The sequence below is a fragment of the Chaetodon trifascialis genome, chromosome 16 (assembly GCF_039877785.1).
Source record: "Chaetodon trifascialis isolate fChaTrf1 chromosome 16, fChaTrf1.hap1, whole genome shotgun sequence".
NCBI classification, from domain to species: domain Eukaryota; kingdom Metazoa; phylum Chordata; class Actinopteri; order Chaetodontiformes; family Chaetodontidae; genus Chaetodon; species Chaetodon trifascialis.
The window spans coordinates 20573679-20596631 of NC_092071.1; the positions used below are offsets into that span (position 1 = coordinate 20573679).

The 22953-nt window shown below is 42.5% G+C and overlaps 2 protein-coding genes across 3 annotated transcripts in view; both read left to right on the forward strand.

The window, feature by feature from the left end:
* The first annotated feature begins 141 nt into the window (after window positions 1-141).
* On the forward strand, window positions 142-17972 carry LOC139344276 (carbohydrate-responsive element-binding protein). The gene is made up of 17 exons (XM_070982278.1): window positions 142-505; window positions 2050-2156; window positions 2427-2506; window positions 2673-2762; window positions 3161-3202; window positions 7055-7229; window positions 8211-8291; window positions 11289-11440; window positions 11561-12173; window positions 12274-12347; window positions 12721-12988; window positions 15044-15156; window positions 15345-15467; window positions 15695-15822; window positions 16041-16164; window positions 17126-17255; window positions 17402-17972. Exons 1-17 carry the CDS (start codon window positions 153-155, stop codon window positions 17563-17565), a joined length of 2817 nt encoding a protein of 938 aa, XP_070838379.1. The 5' UTR covers window positions 142-152; the 3' UTR covers window positions 17566-17972.
* Window positions 17973-18933: 961 nt separating this feature from the next.
* Window positions 18934-22953, forward strand: part of srrm3 (serine/arginine repetitive matrix 3) — a 69320-nt gene continuing 65300 nt past the window's right edge. For both annotated transcript variants that reach the window (XM_070982279.1, XM_070982280.1), the window contains exon 1: window positions 18934-19118. The gene's annotated coding sequence lies outside the window, so the exon portion shown is untranslated. The remainder of the gene's footprint in view (window positions 19119-22953) is intronic.

Below are 22953 nucleotides of genomic sequence, written 5' to 3' on the forward strand. Positions count from 1 at the left end.
GGGGCCTCCCTGCTGAGGGCCAGTGGCGCTTGTTTGAGGAAATATTGGGCTGTCTGAAGGAAGCAGGGGCGGGGCGGGAGGAGGAGGGGGGGAGTCAGCTGAGGAGAAAGTTCACTGCTGGACGGACGGTTAACCCTGAATGAAAGCGCACCATGGCGGGCAAAGGCAGAGTGTGTTCAGCCGGACAGAGCCAGATCCAGGACGACTCGGACTCAGACTCGGACTCGGAGGCGGAGGGGGAGCCCGCTCGGGTGGCCGGGGCCGGAGCGTCCGCCGGCTCCCTCCCCGGCACGCAGGTCATCCATAGCGGACACTTCATGGTGTCGTCGCCCCACAGCGACTCTGCGCCGCGCAGGAGGAGAAGCGGCGGCTCTGTCAGATATGACTTTGACACGGTGAACAGGACGGGCTGCCAGACGTACCGCTACGGCCCCCTCAGCTCCGGGAGCCTCAGCATCGACCCCACTCTGACCCGCCTGTTCGACTGCATGTCCCTGGCCTACAGGTGGGTCCTCATGATCTAGTCAGGGACAGGAGGATAAACCCACCTCAGATCAGTTTAGCTGCTTTTAAATGAGCAGATATCCTCCTGTAAATGAGTCTAAAAACACCCTTTATTTCCACTTGTGTCTCCAGGTCTGCCTCCTCTTCATCTGTAGGAATAAGTTATTTGGAGCTTCCATGCATCATGTGAGATCTTAGAAACCAGATTCTCATATTGTTCCTCATAAGTTTTCAGGTGCTCCAAGTATCAAAATGCAGGCTACGCATTCATGTGCGAAATGAACCTGCAGGCTGTAATTGACATTTCTCTCCCCCGTAACTTCCATATGTTTTCATGAGCCTTTCCACAAAGAGCTCCACATTTCAGCAGGTTTCTCTTTTAAAGCTTAGATTTAAGGCAGGGTTGTAGTGTTTGTGGAAGAGTTGAAAGAGAGATTTTGCAGTCTGTTGCACAACAGCTTGGAAAATCTTCACTGAAAAGTGGACTTTGATTCCAGTTGGCAGCACTGGAGAGATTACAGTGTAACTGAGGGACAGGAGAGAAGATCCACAAATGATGCCTCTGGCTTGTTTAAGTAAAGTCGGGCCTTCTTGTCTTCACACCATGCTTATTTTAGGATACATTATTATTCTTATTCTTATTCTTCTTATTATTATTATTATCAGTTCCAACATACAGACATTGTAACATCCAAATTTTCCTTTTGGTTTTATTCCCTGCATTTGTGAGAGGTAGTTTGTTGCTCTTTTTTTCTGAGTGCCAGTTGTCGACAGAGACCTTGAAAAGAAAGCACCTGTTCTTGACGTCTGTCTCTTCAAAAAGTGTGCTTTAGAAAATCTAACTTTAGTCCTGCTTTCACAGCTTGTTCTTGGGAGTTGCCAAGAGTTCTTTGGCCCCGGGAAAACATTTTTCCCACCAGGGACTGTGTGCCAATTTTGTGTCTTTTATAGTTTGATGACAGTTGCACAAGAAACCCTCAGCCCAGCAGTAACCAGCGCAACAGACCACAAAATATATGTTGTTATGGAGGGCTTTCACATTAAGGACATGAATACTACTTTACTTTATTCTGGGTAGCAGGTAGACTGCACACTGCTGCTCTGCTGCACAGGATTTGTCATTAACCAGACTGGTGTTAATCGGTTCTTCTGCTAATAGGTTTTTGTCAGTAATATGCTGTCTGTGCTGTTTGGGAGTGCGTGACATGCAGCAATGTCGCTCCATTAAAAGCATGCTGAAAATGATTCCCCCCTGGCCTCCTAGCAACTCCCTGAGCACCTCACATTAGGGAGCCTCTTTGCAGCACTCAGCCGGCTGAAGGACACTGGTAAAAGGTGTCAGCCTGGCAGTGCACTGGTCAGCAAGCTGATTGGGTGCTATTAGTCAAAATCAAGACAGATTTCTAACAGCGGTGAGGTTACTGTGTCTACTTTCCTCTGAAGAGAATCTACTCATTTGTCTGTCTTTCTTTCAAAAGGTTGAAAAAAGCAGTGCTTTGAACATATTTTCCATTAACATTGTGTGTTTTGTGTTTTTTTTCTCAGTAGTCAGATAGTCTCTCCCAAGTGGAAGTCTTTTAAGGGTCTGCGGTTGCTGTGGAGAGATAAGATCCGTCTGAACAACGCGATCTGGAGAGCTTGGTTCATTCAGTGTGAGTTCACCGCTCATCGCTTCCTCTCTCTGCTGCCAACATATTGTTCAGCATCTTTCCATTAATGACAAAGAAGGCCATTACTGCCAGGCGCAATGGAACATGGACAAGAAATTGAAGGAAAAGAACAATACGAGACTTGACATAAATGAGGAGTTGAACAGGAATCCATGTGTCTCATTAGCTGCGTTCATGAAGACACCACAGTCAAAGAAATCTGTGTTTTCTGTCGAAATCTGTTGATTTGCTGCTGTGTGTCTGCTCTGTTAGATGTGGAGAGGAAGAACCCAGTTTGTGGATTTGTCACACCGCTGGAGGGCTCGGAGGCCGATTCACATAGAAAGCCTGAAGTGAGTGAAGTTTTTCAACTGCACACTTTTCCAAATTCAGTCAATAAAACATTGCTCGTATTGCTGAGTTTTGATTTTTGTGCCGTACACTGATAACATTGGACATGTGTATGATTTACTCTTGTCAGAAAGCTAAATGCTTGGTATTTCTGCATCACGTCGACAGGCGATCGTATTAGAGGGCAGCTACTGGAAGCGAAGGATTGAGGTGGTGATCAAGGAGTATCACAAGTGGAGGATTTACTACAAGAAGAGGGTGAGCACCAGCAGGTCAAAGCCTCCACTTATCCTAACAAAAATGTCTACGGATGGATTAGCACAGAGTTTTGTTCCGATGCTCATGGCTTGTAGATGATATATCCTGCTGAGTGTTCCTCCAGAGCCTCCATGAGGCTCATATTTTTGGTTTTGAATCAAATGTCTCTACACGTATCAGATGGATTGCCATGAAATTTGGTTTACATATTCATGTTGTCATCTCTGATTTGCAGCACCATCATCAGATCAAAGTTCAAATTAGTGCTAATTAGCAAATGTTAGCATGCAAAATTGCTAAACTAAGCTAGTGAGCATGCTAAATACTATATCTGCTGCTAGACTCTTAGTTTATTTCCCAATCAGATGACACACTGTTTCTGTTCTTGTCTTTTGCAGCTTCAGAATAAGAAAGATGATATTCTGTCAATGCTGCAAGAGGTATGACAAAAGTCCTGCTCTGACATTATTCTGTGGTCTGTCGCTCTATAAGTTCTGAAATAACTCTAATGTAGACAAATGTTGATTTTGACCTCTGAAAACTGAAGTTGTGTCGGTTGACCCGGGCTTCAGCGTGAGTGTCGGTGACCTGTCAGCGTTGTTTACTTTTGAATGCAGTTGGAGCTCAACGTGGCTTTAGCCTCCCTCGGTTAACTAGAAAGGAAAAGAGAGCATGAAAAAGAGAAACAGCAACGTGCAAAACAACTTGCGTCATGGCCTGGCATTTGTAGGCTATTGACACATATTGATTGCCAACAGCGACAATACCTCTAACACCCCCTCAGGCTTTATCTTTGTTCAAGTGAAATAGCTGCAGAATTTAATGCCATTTAATCAAATCTGACCTACTTCCAGCGGCGCTTTGTAAAAGCTGAACTGTGGAGGGGCAGCGAGTATGACAGTGAAGTCACGGTGGCAGGAACAAACAAAGGACAAGGAGAGAAAGAGGAGAGGTGGGAGAGAGGCAAAGAGAGAGAGGGACCCTGGGGAACCACCTCATTCATGATAGTATTCACATGAGAATGTGACATGTGCCTGCACAAGGCACAGCCCGCTGTTCCACTGGCTCATCCCACTGTTCCCTCTGTCACCTTATGGCATCATCATTCCTCTGCTTTTACCCCCTCTTAGAGTTAGTGCGTCACTGGAGGCCCGGGTTTTAGCTCAGGTCAAAACTAGGAATGTGTCAGTCTGTCAGTCTGTCTGTCTGTCTGTCTGCGGTTCAAACAGTTCATGTATTGTGCGGCACTTCAAAGGGCACATATCAGCATATAGCTGACAGGTCAAAGATCACTAAAGCAGGTTGGGTGGTTTTTATGTGATCCCAAAGTGTTATCTCACCTTTCTTGTAATAGGTTACAGTACATCCAGTGGCTGGGAAAAACAGCTCAGTGCAACCCAGCGGCCGTTTTTGTAATGACTCTCAAAGCCTCTATCTACAAATGAATCGGCTATATAATGATAATAATTCAGCCCCATACCCATAAAATCTTTAATGGTCTTATTTGTGTGTAGCTTTATCTGCTTTCACCAGGCATCATAGTCCAAGAGCAGTTGTTTGCAACTCAATCACAGACTCAAATTACTTTCGATGCAGTCAGTCCTCATCATATTGAAAGTCAGTCAGTTTGAGAGTGAAACAAAGTCCTGCCAAGTTACCAAATGAAGTCAGAAACAAAGGCAATAGCAGGGAAGTGGACTGTACAATCTATGAGAAGTCTGTACTTCTATAAAGGTAGAAAATTAACAAGTCACTACTATACTATTCATATTAAGTTTAAGGCATGAGGCGGTGTCTTGGTTCAGACTGAAATATCTCAACAACTATTGAATACATTGCCATGAAAGTTTGTACAGATATTCTAGTTCCCCAGAGGATGAATGCTACTGATGATCCCCTGACTTTTCATTGAGAGCCACCGTGAGGTTGACATTGCCATTTGACAAGGTGGCCTTTGCTCGGGTGGTAGAGTGTTCGTCCACCAATCAGGTCGTCGGTGGTTCAATCCCTGGCCTCGGCAGTCCACATGCCGAAGTATCCTTGGGCAAGATACTGAACCCCAAAAAAACTGCCCACAGTTCTGCGCCATGGGTGTGTGAATTCATATGTACGCTTTGGATAAAAGCGTCTGCCAAATGACTAATCGTGATTGTAATTTGCGGTTCAGAGTGAAATGTCTTGGATGGATGGATTGCTGTGAAATTTGCTACAGATATTCATTGGTTCTTCGGTGATCCACTGTCTCTTCCTCTGGTGCTATGATCTGTCAAAGTGTTAATTTGTCCCATACTTTGGTTTATGAGCTCACACTTGTAAAACTAACGTTCCCTTGAACCTCAGCTGAACTTGTGCAAATGTTAGCATGCTAACAGGCTAAAGGACGATGGTGAACCTGGTAAATATTACCTGCTAAACATCCCAGGTGAAAAAGATTCTACTTACATTAGACTTTTTGAAAAGTGCACTAAGTGCACTCTGTGCTATTTTTGTCACATTCGTGTATACTTAAGTGTACTTAAGGGTCCTTGAGTACCACTTAAGTAATACTTGAGTATACTGAAGTACACCAGTGAAAATCAGGATTCATGGCCATTCAAAACACACTTGCAGCACTCCAATGTGTTGCAAATATACTTGAGTATACTTAAAATGGAGTGAAATTAAAGTACGGTTAAATTAATTTCATTTTCATTAGTACACATTATTAAAAGTATTTAGAATTTACTGCACTTTTACTGCTCAACTTACACTTATGATAAAGTACTTTGAAACACCATTTTAAGTATTACAGAATTTGTATATTCATTTTTTTGAAAATTTAAGTAGAAATTAATGATATCTAGTTAGAAGTGCACTTTTTAAAAGTATGTATCAAACATACTTTAAATTAAGCACACAAAGTAAAAGTGTACCGTTAATGACTTTTCTATACTTAAATTGGATTTCCGATACACTAAAGCTTACTACTTTTTGACCTGGGGTCAGCAAGGCAGCACTGTCATTGTGAGCATATTAGCATGTTGATGTCAGCATTTAGCTCAAAGCACCGCTGCTGATGTGTGTGAGTCCTTAACTTATGCTCTTAATATGAAAAGAAACAGTTTAAAAAAGAAGAAATGTTTGGCATTGGTTTCATGTAACCTCTGTACCATTTTAAGTCTAATTCCTATTATCTAATTTCTGCACATTTTCTTTCTTTACTTGTCATCTCTGCTTATCTCCTCTCATTTCATGTGGCCCCTAGTTGCAGGCAACACCTCAAAAAAATGTAAATAATGCCCATCGGAAGTGAGAAATTGCAAGCTGCTCATATCCAGACAGAGGCAGCAGCAGTTTGTGTTGGTAACGGCCTCTGCTCTGCCTGTTTGCCTGCACGTGAGTGTGACTGCCAGAATTAGGTCAGGGACAAAAGGCTGCTGCTCTTATTGAAATGGTGAGACATCAAAATAAAGAAATGAACAAAGCAGGCATAATGATAACCTGTAAGGGGCTAGTGTTTTTGAACAATATGTCAAAACTGCTTTTTCATCATGTACTGTACACACACACACACACACACACACACACACACACACACACACACACACAAAACAATCTTACCTCATTTCTACTTGTACACTTACATTCTCCCTCGAAGAAAACAAATCAAGAGGTAAACGAATAAATTATAACAGGGGATGTCGTGTGCTTAGACGTAATCAAAACAGTTTCCGGCTCAGTCTGGGCGTCCATATAAATGTGGCCTCAGACTTAGAAGTGGAGTGTAAAGACAAGAAGATCAGGCTGAAGCAAAGCATCTCAAACGGAGGGAAGAGACCGGTCTGGAGCTTCGTTTTCTGTGAGTGTTTTATTGGACTTTAAGAGGAGAATGGGCACTTGGGAAGAAGTGGCATTGCATTGTTTCTGGCTGTCTGTTTTTCTAGAAACTAGATGTGATAGTGGAGGAGATGCAGCTCTGTGTCACTTTGTTTTTGTCTAAGTGGATGTGTTTTAGTGAGTTGATATTGTTGTGTTTTTAAGGGTAGCTGGATGCACAATTTTTTCATGACTAACATCTTATTGAACAAGCATATGTATTTTTCGGGGTGTTTACATGCTTTTTTTTTTTTTTTTTACCTTTTCACATTTTCCATACAACACCACTCACAGGACAGGGGAGAACCATCAACGAGTCACTTTGCCTTGCCAGTTGTATTTATACGGAGCCCTCTAATGGATAGATTAGGTATTGACTTGGTGTGTCACTAAAAGTTGATATGAAGTGATTTTCAACTCTGGCTGATGTGCTCCAGGGTCAGATCTGCCAAGGCAAGCTGGAGAAATGGTCTAATCAGATGCACCAGGAGCCTAAAGCAGCGCCGGTGGAGGCCCACATGTTTGACCTGGACTGCCTTCTGTCCGACATCTCTGACACCCTGTTCACCATGACACAGAAGCCATGTCCCTGGGCCAGTGACCGACACGACAGTGAGTAGTCAACACCCCGAATTTTCAGAGTGACCTTCAGCTGTGACTTTGCACTGGTCTCAAATGAGTCTCAAATGCAGCATCAAATGATTGAAAGTGCTTAAAAATAAGGATGGACAACTGGTGGCCTGCGAGCCGCATGATAAGACTGAATTGTACTTTTATCATTTGGACGCATCATTTGGCAGAAAATGAATTCCTGGCTCTAATTTATTTTCTTTTTTTCTTTTTTATCAAATAACTGCCAAAACTCATTAACCTAGCTGTCTGCCATCAACGGGAGCCTAGAGGACAGAATTAAGAAGAGATCAGCAGTGAATGCATGTTTATAATATATGGTTTAATGCAGTGAGATGTGAAAATCCAGACAGAGGAAATCTGTCTTATTTTTCTCTGCTCTTCTCACTGGTTTGACTCAGACACATACTTCCATCCACCAAAACAAAATCAGTATTCCATTGCACACCAGCATACTAAGGTTGACATGATTTAATTGACAGATTACATTAAAACAAATATTGTAGCCCAGTCAGTCCAATCTTAATGTAATCTGTCAATAGAATAGTGTCAGTCCTAGTATGGTGGTCTGTGCTGGAATACTGATTTTTTATTTCTTTGTTTGTTTACTGTGGTTTACCATGCACTGATTGACTGTTAAACTCTTAATGAAAAAAATCCAGCGAGGATGTTTTATTTTCCAAACTTTACATTTGTTTTTTTATTCATGACTGTGGAAAGGGAAGCGAAGTATGCTCTCTTGCTTTCCTCCCTTGAGTTAAATGAGATCGACTGCTCCCACAGATTTGTCACTTGGTGTGGTTGATGGTCACATGGGTCAGGAAGTCAGCTGAAGGAACCCACCCTGCAAATAAGGAAATGCCCTAGGATGAAAAAGCCACACACAAGACAGGCGCACTGACAGATGGACTCACACACATTCTGCCCCTCTCATGTCTGATATTATGCTCTCTTCGTCCTCAGCGTACACAAGCAATGCTGATATAATCCAGCCAGGCCTGACTCCACTACAGCCCAACCTAGATGATTTCATAGATATACCAGGTACTCTCTGTCTGTCTGTCTGTCTGTCTGTCTGTCTGTCTGTCTGTCTGTCTGTCTGTCTGTCTGTCTGTCTGTCTGCCAGTGTCTGCCACATTCTGTCACAGAATGGCAGAAAATCCCATTATTGAATGACAGTGTGGGACGGGTCTGCTTCATTTTAGGCAGAAAAATACATTTGATAGAAAACATCTGAAGTGACCAGATAAGAGGTGTAAGTGTTGTCACATTTTCAGCCCGAGAGTTTATGTTCTTGGCACTGATCCTGCTTCACATTTCCCTCTCACACTACAAAAGATGTCAAAATAAAGTAATATATTCTAATATTAAGTATTTAAATCTGACTTTAAATTTAAATTTCTCAATCTTTTTCTTTTTCCATTGCGATGCATTTTTGATTTGTATTTTTTTTTCTATATGGCTGTTGCATCAGAGGATCTGTTTTCTGTGTCTGCAGTGTACTATTTGGTCCTCAGAGGCTAAAGGGGTTGTCATCAGTGTTGAGCTGGGAGAATGGGGAAGTGGAAGAGGATGTGCTTAACCATGATCCCGTGCTCTGGCACCACCTAGGAGACTGGGCAAAATAAAGGGATGGGCTGGGAGATGGTGGAGCTTCCTTCTTCAAAAACAATCTCTTGATGACTAATGCTCTAATAGTTACCTTGGAAGATACTGAAAGCTGCCTTGAAGTTGCTGTTTAAAAGCTTGACTTTGATTGTCTGGAGAATTTGGTTTAACACTGGATAGAGAGGTCCTACAAGTAACTGTGACAGCTGATTAAAGCAGCTATAATCAGTATTTTCATAATTATAAATGAATGGGTGTAATCTGAAAGGGGCTCGCTCGTAGTGATGAACCCACAGAGAAGTAACACTTAATTCCATGTTACCTAACAGCTAACAGTTTCACCGCTCTCATCGGTGTTGTTTTTTTGGTCACAGCAGGCAGTGCAAGAGCCAAATATTTCCCTCAGGAGTTGGTGCAGACCAAAAACAGAGCTAAATAGAGAGTGAATTTTGGACTTTAATACTAAACGACTGTTAGCTAACTCACCAACTTAAAGAGGCCCTGTAGAGGTTTTTGTAAACAAACAAAAGTTCTGTTTACATTCAGTATTACTCACCAAAATGCATTGTGTGTATCCTTGTGGCCTAACAAACGTGTTGAGTGCACATCCATCCTCATAAAACATTTGCAAAGCCGACTTGTATTTTAAATCCAGAATCGTTCACATTTGTGTTTATGAGCTTGCAGTTTTCTTCTTCCCTTTGTTGGTACGTTGCTTCATGTGTTGGTGCATCGCTGTAGTAGAGCGGGTCATCCACTAATCAGAAGGTCAGTGGTTTGATCCCCGCCTCTTCAGGTCTGCATGTCGAAGTGTCCTTGGCCAAGATACTGACCATACTGTACTGATACTAAAACTTTAAATTCGCTAACGTCTCAGAGCTGTTTGCACTGCCCCCATGTGGTCAGAAAATCAGTCAATGCAGGTTTAAGTACAGTTCTAAGTAAAATAAATTCATGAGGACATGTTGGAGCAACAGTTAACCTAGATTCAAAGTTTCAGAAATGAATTCTTGATAATGATAATGCCTCCTTTAGAGTGTGAGCCCAGGGCTGCTAGCCTCCTCAGAGGAAACAGCTCGCCCGCAGGAAGACAAAACAGAGAGGTGAAGAGCTTCAGACAGGAGGGAAGAAGCAGGTTGGAGTTTAGTGCCTTGCTCAAGGGCACAATGGCTGTGGTTGTTTTGGCATTTGTGTTACTTTCAGTGAAGCAATCTAGCAGCCCTGTGGCTACAAGTCAGCCTTTGTCACCCAGAGACAACCTGCTGCCCACTGCTGTAATGTGTGTGTGGGTCTGTGTGTGTGTAGCTGTTTGTTCTCACAGCGCTGGCACGGTCCTGAGAGATCAGCTGTCTGCCTTTCTCTTGGTCACAAGGTCGAGCTAGTGAGTGTCTGTCGGAACGACACAGCCATGAGTTTAATTTATGCAGTCCTCCACTGTGCTTCTCTGAAATGGAAATACAGGTGACTCCTCTGAGACGGCGTGTTATGCCAGTACTTTCTCCGTACTGAGATGAAAACTGAGACATGCTGGTATGTATTTCCATATTGTGCTACACTTTTCGCCTTGTTTTTACAGAGTTTGTATCATGCTGGATTCCAAATATGTGTTCATGAAAGCCGCTCAGTTCCAAACAGCTGAAATCAATGTTTCATTGACTGAGGCAGGAAGACTGGTTTGATATTTGTTTCCTCAACTGGTTAAAACTTGGTTTGAATTCAGTAACATCAGACGTGGAGAAGCTGTTTCAAACCACAGATGGCAGTTTGCCACATTCGGTTGCCAGCGTGGCTCCAGAGATATGTGACTTGGCAGATACGAAGCAAATACCTTGAACAACCACCTCATACAGAGAACTGCACAACATTTTGGATGGTGACTTGTTTGATGTTTTGGCTCTGTGCTTTTATTTTCTGTTTTGATGTTTGAATTTCTGAAATGAAGCCATGACTGTAATATGAAACTTCAGACTGATCTGACTCTGGATCTCATATTCAATCATCCTTCTTGCAGTTTTGTATTTCCATCAGAACTCAGCTGTGCATAATTAATGCTGAATTTTTTACCCCCAATTTTGCTTAAATGACTACAGTAAATGGACTTCATATGTAATGTTTGTAGTGACAATATGGACTCAAACGTCAGCCCCTGATCAGATCCCTCTGGAGGTGATCATGCAGTCGATTACATGATCTCATTTAGGCTGTGTTATCCCTGAGATAACAAATAATCTATATATTCTGGGTTAAGTACAATGTGATAGTTTCCTTGACCTGTTTATGTTCATGTATTCTATTTATTTAATCCACCTTCTTGGCCAGTGGTCAAAGTTTCATTACAACTGACTGTGTGTGTGTGTGTGTGTGTGTGTGCGCGTGTGTGTGTGTGTGTGTGTGTGTGTGTGTGTGTGTGTGTGTGTGTGTGTGTGTGATCAGATATCTTTATGAACTACCGCAGCCAGCCCACCGAGCAGACTGGTTTTGCTGACTGTAGCTATTTTGAGAGCTCATCTAGCACGCAGTTTGCTCCAGTTCCCTCCCCTGTGGTAACAACTTCTCAGCTACTTATCGACACCCAGCTGGCTCAGGTACTGCTGCTGTAAACAGCTCCTCCTGCCTGGGAGATGTATTGTTGCAGACATATTTAATCAGAAACTAACAGTGCTCTTGTTTTATCAGTAAAATAGACCAAATCTTTCTTTTTCCAGCCCAATCTGTCATCTGACAATTCGCCTCAGCCCTCCTCATCCAGTACCCAGCCAGACCAAACCAGGCCGGACCAGGGTTGCGGTGAATACCAACCATCTAACATCTTATCAGGCGCCATGCCATATGGACAGCAGTCATACCCTGATCCACCTGTTTCTATAGCATATACTGCTAGCATCGAGCAGCCAGCCTCCTCAAGTGTTCCCTTTTTGTACCCACTGCCATGTCACAAGTTTGGTTACTACACAGCAACCAGCATGACCCCCACTGTCATCACTCACACCGCCTCCACCATGGGGCCCCAGGGCTCTGTGCAACAGGCTCATGGCTACCCTCACACAGGGGACACATACCCCCAGACTTCCTGCCCCTCTCTCAGCTACCTTACCGCCATGTCTGACCCGGTCCACACAGCACTGCCCTCTGTCACTGCAGCCCACTGCTTCTCAGTCCCGGAGCAGGTGGTTTTTACAGGGGTCAGAGGGAAACACAAGCAAAAGACAGGAGGAGTGAGGACAGCTGCTCCCTCTGTGGCTCCCTCCGGCCTTCCATCTGCTGCATCCACACCCAGTAGCTGCCTGGCCAAGCTGCTCTCCTCTGGCCCCCGTGAACGTGAGTCACATCTGTCCTTTGTTCTGTCTTTAACAACAGTCACTCGTGAAAAAATGAGTGGGATCATATTTCTGTCAAATATTGGTTTCTGTGCTTTCAGGGAAGCCGTCGCTAAGATTTGATACTTCTCTAGCGACAGCCAAAGGTCAGGGGTCATCATCTCCCAGCTCCTTGGTGAGCCTGTCCTTCAGTATCACAAGAGCACTGTTTTATTTGCATTGATAAGTGGCTTGACACAGCATCTCAAATAATTAACTTAAAGAAATAGTTTGACATTTTTGGAAACACGCTAATTTGTTTTCTTAACAGCTGATTAACATACAGTAGCTCAGCATAAAGACTGGAAATAAAGGGGAAACTGCTAGCCCGGCTTTGTCCAACAGTAACAAAATCCACTTAGCCTCACTGCTTAAGCTTGCTAATTAAGATGTTATTATCATGTTGCTTGTTTAATCTGTGCAAAAAAAGAAAGGTATAAACACTTTTTTTTTCTTTTCCTTATTTTTTTTTGAAAGGCACTAAGTTGAGATTGTATGTTGTTTCACAGTCAGGCAGCAGCACACATGTTGGAGGAGCTTCATCTCAGCTGCAGCATGGAGCTAGCTGGCCTGCAGGGATCCCAGTGTTGACACCCCTGCACAGCCAGAATGCCACCCTGGGTCACAGTGGACCCCGCGCCAGCACCTCCAGAGGCTCGGCCGTGTCTGCCCTGCTCACCCACGGCTCCACGCACACTGCCACAACCCTCCTCATTCCCAAGACTGAGAAGCTATCTCCTGTCCAGCTCTATGGAACGGACAGGAGCAGCTTAACAGGTACAGTACGCCCTCAGTGGTCTTAAATTTCCAAATGCAATTAGGGATCACGTCTTCTTTTAAACGGTGAATTATTTCTTTGTCAAGAAAGACACTGTAAAACGTCTTGAGACATTGACCTACTGAGCAACTTCATGTATCCCTGATGGATTGGTGGTTCCAGGACTTTATGCTAACACTTCAGCAAACTGTTACAGTGTCAGCAGGCATCTGGAATATAAACATTAAATGGCATGCAGTAAATCTGACAACAACAACATGGATGAAGGTGCTGTGCAGTATGAGAACATGTAGAAACTAATGTGCAGCAGATGAATGAGTTTCTTGTACCTCAGAGTAGTTCCAAACATAAGCCTGGCTACATCAGCTCTGCAGAGTTACACAGCTTTTTAGTACTGATCTGCTGATCTGCTTAAGTTTGACAATACTTCTGGTCTGTTGTCCAGAGAGCACCAAAAGGTGTAAAAAAAAGTTTCACACAAGACAAAAATCAGTGGTGAGAAAACTATTCAGATCCTTTACTGAAGTAAAAGAACAAATATAACGATGTAATTTTACATTACAAGCAAAAGTCCTGCATTGAAACTCCTAATTGAGGAAAATGACAACAGTATTATCAGCTAAAAGTGCTCATTATGCAGTAAAATAATGCAATACTGATGCATTAATGTGTCAACAGCATTTTACTGCTGTAGCTGATTAAGCTAGTTTGAACCACTTGGACTTTATATACTGTTAGTTTAGTCCAGTGGTTCCCAACCTGTGGGTCAGGCCCCGTCCAATGGCTCACAGGGGTTTTTTTTGTAAATGTTCACAGCCAAATGGTTGGGAACCACTGGTTAAATCATAACAATGCACTGGATTTTAAAAGCTTGTTTTATTTCATGTCAAATCTTAAAGGACCAGTGTGTAGGATTTACACCAAACAGCCAAGACAATCCAACTCATACTCAAAACAAGTCAGACTACAGTGTATGGAAAGTAAAGATTGTATGTAAATATAAAGTTTTTGCAGTAAAATATTCCAGTAAAGTACAGTTACCTTAAAATTTCACTTGAGTGCACTTAATTATTAGTAGTAAATCTATTCCGTTGTTACTTTCTACAACTGTCAAAAATATAACTGAAGAGATAAATAGATCATGTTGTTAATTAAACTAAGGTGGAGTTTAAAAAGAAATATAGATCTTTATACTTTCCATTTAAACTCAAATCTGTTATAATAAACTATGGAAGAAGTTTTCAGATACTTTTCTTAAATAAAAGTACTAATACTACACTGTAAAAATATAAGTAAAAGTCCTGCATTCAAACCCTTACTTAAGTAAAAGTATGTAAGATTTATCAGCAAAATGTACTTCAAGTATTAAAAGTAAAGTACTCAGAGTGCAGTAAAATGGTCAGTATTTTACTGTTATATCTAATGTTTTTGGATGAATAAGTCTGCTGCATTCATGTGTATGTTCCATTTTGCTGCTGTAGTGAGTTAATTTGACTGCTTTATATACTATTGGCTAGTTTTATCTACAGCTGTGCATCATATTCTATAAGATCATCATATGTTTGTAGCATTGCTGTTCTGTGAGAACCACGTATCTCTAAAAAGTCGACTTTTCATGAGCTCAGGACAACTTTGATGAATTTTCTCAGCCCATGAAGGAACACTTTCACAGTTTATCACAAAAAATTTGGAGTATTTGGAGATATGTGGTTTTCACTGGACAGGAAGGCTATGAAAAATTGTAATATGAAAAGTAACCAATAATTAAAGCTATCAGACAAATGTAGTGGAGTAAAAAGTACAAAATTTCCCTCTTGGATGAAGCAGAGGAAGAGTATATTGCTGTATAAAATGGAAATACTTCAGTAAAGTAAAGTACCTCATATTTGTACTTAAGTACAGAGCTTGAGTAAATGTAGTTAGTCACATTCCGCCACTGCTGCTGTGGACATACATGGACATGGTCATTACATTATCATGTATGCATAAGGAAAACTGGAAATGATGTCCCTGCACGTCTAAAGGATCAACATTGTTATTTGTCTTTCTTTTAGTTAATTTTCCAGGACATCCAGGCCAAACATCACCACCAAACCCTTTAGATAAATCCAACCCTGAGTCCTCACACTCAGCCTTCTCAGGACACGGAAAGATAGAATCAAGTAAGGTAGGACACACTGTCTCATTTAATTGACGTATATCCATGTCTTCATATACAGCATGGCATCGGATAGTGTTTTTTAAGATATAAATATAATCAAATCCTGGCTGAGTCTTAAATAAGATAAGACCACTCAGTGTGTGAATCTGGGTGTGAATTGTGATGTGCGTGTTTCTATGCTGTGTTATCCACAGCAAACAGAGACCAGGAGGATAACTCACATCTCTGCAGAGCAGAAGAGGCGTTTCAACATCAAACTGGGTTTTGACACTTTACATAATCTTGTGACAACACTCAGCTCTCAGCCAAGCATAAAGGTACTGTGAAAAGATGTGCAGCTGCATTAGAGATAGATGTGCTGAAAGGTGGGGGTGGAGAGCATCACCAAAGAGCAGTTGAGTTGGTGCAGCTTAACTGGAAGTGCATGAGAGTAAACGCAGCTGAGGAAACATCTCATAGTATCATAACTACAGTAATATTAAGTATTTGTGAATAATTGTGGTGTATTGCTGACTCGTGGTTACCCCCCCGTCTGCTGGCACAGATCAGCAAAGCCACCACGCTGCAGAAAACCGCTGAGTACATTGGTAAGATGCAGCAGGAGAGAGCACAGCTGCACGAGGAGGCTCAGAGACTCAGAGAGGAGATCCAGCTCCTGAACTCTGCCATCAAGTGAGACCTTTAGGCTTGACCTCTGTGTGCAAATGTGTGTGTGTGTGACTGTGTGCACGCATGTGAGTGCACGCACGTCCACCAGGATTGGATGTATATTTTAGTTTCATGTTATATCAGGATGATGTTTGGATTTAATTTAAAGGAGAAGTTCACATTTTTTGGTGTGTGGATTTTCCATCACTGGTCTTTCCCTGCTGATGTGTCTCCTCCTGCAGTGCGTGCCAGCAGCAGCTTCCAGCCACCGGTGTGCCCATCACACGGCAGCGCTTTGACCACATGAGGCAGAAGTTCAGAGAGTACGTCCAGGCGCAGACACTGCAGAACTGGAAGTTCTGGATCGTATCCTAATGAATATGAATGTGGTTAATTAAAACATCACACTGCCACAAACACAACTTCAAAAACTTGCTTACTCTGCATATAATCTTATGATCCAGTGTTGAGTACCAAGTACGCATCTATTCCTGTGAGGTTCTTTATGTTTCATTACTTTGCAACCGTTTGCTGCAGCATTGCATCTTAAGACTTTGGAAGAATATCAAATTTTATTTTGTTCCCAGAACGTTTTCTTTGAATCCAAATGTACTAATTAAACCAAGCAATATGCCAGTCTGGACACAGATTTTTTAAAAGAATTTTAAAGTGTTGCAGGGAAAAACATCCCATGATATGGAGTTTTTGTCTTGGCACAGTGCAGTAAGTGACCAAAACCTGGTCTTTGCACAGATTCAAGTATAATAACATAGTTTTAATTCATACAAAGCACGTTATTCATCTGTTGTGTCTCAGTGGAGCCAGGCAGCTGAATTAAGTGCCTCTGTGTTGCAAATGCTCGTTTTTGTGTGTTCCACAAAAACACCTTAAGGTGAAGGTGTTTTCTATGGTTCCTCGTGGGATTGTGCATTTATCTGATTGTTGATATTCTCAGTTAGAAACATACAGTTCTCCAAGAGGGTGTTTTTTCTTTACACAGTCAAGATAGCAGCATTTACCATGCTGTGGGGATGCATAGAGCACAGCATAGAACCTCATTATTGTCTAAAAGCTAACAAAAACACATCAGTGAGCCACACTGTTGCACCAGATGACATATTCTTTCACTACAGCGGACACACACACTCTAATTTTTTTTAATCGATCACACATGCGCATGATGTAAATACTCACCAGCACATTTAAACACTGTAAAGCACTTTGCTATGGACAAATTCAGTAACGTTAGGAAAACAAGACAGTTTAGGAATATTTTTGACCTCTTGTGTCTGAATGAGATCCACTTTTTTCCTCAACTCACCGTCAGTTCAGTATCATCATTGAGCCACTGTTTGAGTCCTATAATGGGATGGTGTCCACTGCCAGTGTGGAGGACCTGTGTCGATCCACTCTGTCCTGGCTGGACCAGCACTGTTCCCTGCCTGCCTTAAGACCCAGTGAGTCCAATACAACTGCATCTGTAATGCACATCTAAATCCAGCTTCTTACAGCAGCTGCCCATAGTTTGATCGTGTTACTATCATTCCATATATTCCATTGTACTTTTGCATTAGCTGAAATCAGTTTTTGTCATTTCTCTTAGTGGTTCTGAGTTCACTCCGTCTCCTGAGTACCACCACCGCCATCCTGACAGACCCCAGCCTACTGCCGGAGCAGGCCACCCTCGCTGTCACACAGGGCAACCCTGCTGCTGCCCTGGACCACTCCTTACAGCCCCCCACTCAGGAAAACATACACCCCATGTGACTGTGAAGAGTGACAAGACTCAGTGGAAACTTAACTGGAATCCACCACAATGCACAGGAGACCACAAGTCAGAACAGAACATGTGGAATAATTAAAAAAGAGTCAACACTCAGCTCCCAGACTTTTGAAAATGCATAGTCACATTCCAATAAAACTCACCAGCTGCAAAAAAGAATGTATTTCAGTACACCCAAAAATCCCAGGAACTATATGTGATCCATGCTTGAAGTCTGATGAAGGTATAGCATACTTATAATATCCACTTGTAATTATTTCTGAGCCTCAGAATCATTTTCTTTGGTAAAGCCAAAGTTCAGATTATTGGAAAGAGACATCACTCACTGTGACTGTGAATTAACTGCTTAATTTTCTGTTTAAATAATTTGGGAACATAAGCTGACAACTGCATTTATTCTGAATTCTTTTCACATCTCACATCATGTTTTCTATGTAACATATGTTTGCCACAATTACTGATATTTACTGACTGTACCTCACATTTCCCTAATGCTGTATTGGGTGTCTCACACCAGGACGAGTATTAGAAAAACTAAGACAGAATATTACGTCTGGCAGTTCTCAGAGTGGAGTCTATGGACCAGCAGGGCTTCTTGAAAGGGGTCCAGAGGGTCTGGAGTAAAATGAAGGATCATTATACTGTTATTCACTCACTATGTCCAAATGTGAAAGGAGGCCTGCTGCTTTGATTAACAATTTCAGTCTTTCAGTTTTGCCATTTTACAGTAAATCTTAACAAACGTCTTTCCTTTGAAACAGGATAAGATCCACTAAACCCTGAGTTATGTCAAAAGCCCATTTCACTAATATAATTTACAGTGAAACACAGCTCATAGTGTATAGAAGAACATTACTCCTGCATGCACTGATAAACACGTCTTTCCCTGCAGACATTTTGACTTCCAGACTTCCAGGTGCTACTGATAACATTAACAATGTCTCTGTTCTGTTCAAGTGTCTCAGTAAGTCATGACATTGTGACAGTGAACCAGCATGCACATTACCAGGACCCTGAAGCTGAAGCAACTAAATGGAATTCAGACATCATTAATTTAATCCTTTCCCTGTGTGCTGTCAAATGTCAAAATGTCTTCCATAAAAGGGGCTTTTTTGAAGTTATGACCCCACACTGATAATACAGAAAGTGAACTCTGCTACTGTGGCCCATTCTCAGGACCAAGTCGTCCTCACAGAAACACTGAGGAATGGCCACGCTAGGTGACGCTATACCAGTGGACCTGACTCCATGTCGCTCCGGGCTGTAGCCGCTCCTCCGGCGCGACAGAGGGCGCTGTGCTGCAGGCGGGGCCGGAGAAGCGCAGTGTGGGCTTTTTGTTCCCAGATCCCTTCGGTGCGCTGTCCACTTCAGCACCACAAGCCGAGCAGAGGCAACGGGCTAGCTAACGCTGAAGAGGAGGTACCGAAGACACGGCTCTACATCAGCACCAGCGCCGACCCGAGTCCCAAACACCGACAAATAGCCACCGTATTCGCCCGAAACGCCGACAGCGACGAGACAAAAGACTGCAGAAAAGGTGAGAGTTTTCGAAGAAGCTCAAATAGGATCAAGTTGGTGGAGGCAGGGATATTAACGGTCATGCATCAGAGAAGAAGAACACGCTCCCTCCTCCTCTCATGCTTCATAAATACTGGATGACCGTGTTAAGGCGCTGTTTACGTTAGCTCCGTGTGCTGTGTGTACCTCATATATTTATCCCATGGTTAGTTTATTAGAGAGAAAGAGGGAGACTTGAGTAAAACAGGGCTGTACGGGGGACCGTGTTTTCGCTGGGCAGCCTCTTTTCGCTTTGCAGATGGTGGTGTTTTATAACTAGTCGATTTCCGCTGCTCCACTGTGGCCAGCTGCTGTTTCTTTATGTCCCTCCGTCCTGCCTGCGGGACATTTCACATCACCGTCCCTGCTCTAATGTTGTTTTTATGCGTGGTTAAACCGCCTCCACTCCAGTTTACACACCGTGCTCATCTGCGGAATTAGCCAGCGTTTTAAGGCTGACATTCACAGCAGTACATATATTTGAAAGCGTGTTAATGTTAGTCATATGGAGGAGGAGTGTCTAAAAAAGGCAGATATTTGAACCTAGTTTGGTTCACTGTGGTTAATCATCATGACCTGAATGGTTTCCCCATTTACATCGAGCACTTTTTTGTGAACAGACAGAGACTGAAGGGTTGTTTGGTCACATACTGTTGTGTCAGACTAGTGAAAGGGCTGTTTCTTTACCGTGTTAATAAATTATTGAAATCAGACTAAACTGTCACTTCATTTGGTGCCATTTTATTAACACGGTGTGCAACCTGGTGGGTTAAAGTGTCAATATCTCCTGATGCACTAAACTGCACTGAGGGTTGTTTTGTTACAGCTTCAGGTTAATGTGAAACTTTGATCTGTGCAGAAAGAGACAGCAGATACATGAAGGATCAATGGACTTTTTAAAAAGTAAAACCAGAAACATATTGATCACATTTTAAAGAGCTTAATTTAACTCCTTTGCTGTTGTGGCCTCAGCAGTCCCAATATATAATATCACAAATATCATAACAAATGTCTAAGCAAATATAACATTATAACTTAATTTTCTCTGTTTGTCTCGAGAGTTCATAATACACAGAACATCCCTGTGTTTTATTTATTTTCAATAGAGAGGACTTCAGTGCTTGTGTCCCCCAATACATGGAATATTTTATTGTGACTCAAATTATTGATAATAGAGCCGAAATGATTAGTCAATGAATCCAAAAAAATAATCAGCAACCATGTGATAATTAATCTTTTGACTTATTTTTCATAATATGCCGAACGTTCAATATTTCTAGCTTCTTTAATGTGAGGGTTTGCTGCCTTTTTTCTGTTTTATATCATTATATGTGTTTTGGACTGTTGGTCAGACAAAGCAAGCAATTTGAAGATGTCACTTTGGGTTTTGGGATATCGTAATGGACTTAATTTTCTGATTTATATGCTAAATAATTGATTCATTAAGAAAATGATCTTCAGATTGATTGATGATGAAAACAATCATTAGTTGCAGTGATGGCAAAAGCCCACAATCCATTACGCTGCTGCAAATTACATTATGATATACAGCTGTGTGAGTAAATTCACAAATGCCTCCTGCAGTCCATGCCGACATAGCAAAAGAGTGTTCGTCTCGGTCCTTGTGGAACAATCAGCATGCAGTTTGTGACATACTGCTCAGTTAAAAAGGAAAAGTCAGCAGGAGCTGCGTGAGTGACGGGACAGCGACAGTGCTGACCGAATACTCAGCTGCATGGGACTTGAGCAACGCTGTGCTTTTTTGGCCCAACTGAAATACAGAGTGTATCTTGGAAAGCAGTCTTCCATTTTGTCACAGGCGAGATAGGTCCAGGTGAGGTAAGAGGCTGATAGAGGGATTAGCTTGTATTAGGATGTGGCTGCTCATGGAGGTGTGAGGAAAATGTCAGTCACTCTGGCTCTATCTTCCTCTGCCGTCTGTCTCTCTGCCTCTTTCTCCATGAAGCATCTGTCTCCTGCCTTCACATTGTTCCTAGATGAGTGATGATACCCCTCGTCCCACACCACCTCCACCACCACTCTGCAGCATCTCAGTGGTTCTCCTCGCTGTCCCTCCTCACCACATGCAGCCTCTGTCAGTGCATGCTCCCCTGCGCTCTCCTCTCCTCTCATCCTGCTGGCAGACACACACTGCTCCTCCTCCTGTCCTACTTCCTTCTTCCTCAGCTCTCCTCAAGGGCGAAGCCTCGAGAGGGGAGAGGGAAGGACGGTCAAACGGGCGGCAGAGGGAGGATGGAAAGGTAGCTTTTGTCAGGCTGAAGTGTTTCTGACCAGAACCATTTACCAAGTGTCAAAGCACAATAGCCAGACATCGTCTCATGATGCGGTCTGATAGTGTGTTTGAAGAAAACCTCACACACACAAATTGCTGCATTGTTAGAGCACAGGAAGGGTGGATCTGCTTATTCACAGAAAGCCATGCCAAATAGTGTCAGGATTTGCAAGAAAGCTGGAAAAGCCTGAAACCTTACTTTGTGATTCTCCTTGAATCTGTGCTTCAGTCGGCAGGGCAAGGACTGTAGCGTAGCTGGTCTGTATGCTCTCACTGCAGGTGGTAACTCCTTCATGTTTTATTTAAAAGGCTCGTCAGTTCATGTTCCTGTCTCAAATCTAAATCCACTTTGGGAGTACTTCTAGCTAAAGAGTTAAGTTTTTTTATGCTGTCATTTTGTTAGACTGGATGTGAAGCGTCCTTGTGAGGAAGTTGTGTTTTATTTTGGACATTTTTGAAGCAAACACACCACAATAGAGGAGACTGAGCAAGACATCGCACCACCATGTGGGAAACAAGACCCCCTCAGCGTTTATTAGAAAGACATTTCACACTAAAAAGACACCTAAATATGTCAAATTAAATCACACCATTTCTTAACCATTTTGTTGCACTGTATTTTTATTATTTTATTATTATTCAATCACAGCATGTTCATGATCGATGGTGACAGTAATGACTAGCTGTGAATGATCTCTTACAGATACACAAACAAAGCAAATAAGCATGCTATTAACAAACTGAAGTGCTGCTATTATCCCTGTAAAACTTGAACAACAAGGCCACAAATGTAGACATCCCATAATATTAGATTTAAAAAAAAAATTGGGTTGGAGAAAGAGAGAATTGAGTACTAAAAAGACCGTACCTCATATCACAGTGGCTTCAGATGGCTTTTGAATAAATGTTTGCTCTGAAGGAGGACCTTGGATTTTGTCCCACATCACTTCCTGTACAATGGAAGCGCATTAGACAGAGATGTAATTACAGCAATAAAATAAATAGTTGTATTCATTTCACCTCCTGCCAGACACAGCTGGAGACATCCTGATGCTGTAACCTCCGCCCATCTTGCTCTTGAAAAATGATTATTATGGGCTGCTGTAAGACTCAGGTCTGATAAAGACTGATACTGAGCACACTCTACACTGGCTGCGGTCCTTGAGAGGCTGTTATGAACTGTGTGCTGTTGTTGTGAGGTGCCATCATCACAACCTGCAGCAGCCCACTCACCGGCTGAATGCGGCACCTTCCCATCTTCCATTAAGTTTACCTGAGATGAATCATCCCTGTAAGAAAATCCCTCGCCCCTGCGGCTTTGCAGTGTGGCCTGTGTCACGCCGCTCAGGCCGACAAAATAGCACACCACTCTTCCCATGTTAGACGGCATCAATTTTTAATCCTCCTCCTTTGAGTACGCAGACAGACACACACAAATAGGTACACTCTTTCTCTAAAACTGATTCTTATTGGAGTTTGCTTTTGATGTTTTATGTGATGTTTTATCCAGTTTCTCACATGT

Excerpts from the sequence above, each read along its gene's own strand:
- LOC139344276 (XM_070982278.1), top strand. The coding sequence starts at position 153 with ATGGCGGGCAAAGGCAGAGTGTGTTCAGCCGGACAGAGCCAGATCCAG. Across the intron at positions 11,441-11,560 it reads TCGACACCCAGCTGGCTCAG|CCCAATCTGTCATCTGACAA; the intron begins GTACTGCTGCTG and ends TTCTTTTTCCAG. Across the intron at positions 12,989-15,043 it reads GGACAGGAGCAGCTTAACAG|TTAATTTTCCAGGACATCCA; the intron begins GTACAGTACGCC and ends TCTTTCTTTTAG.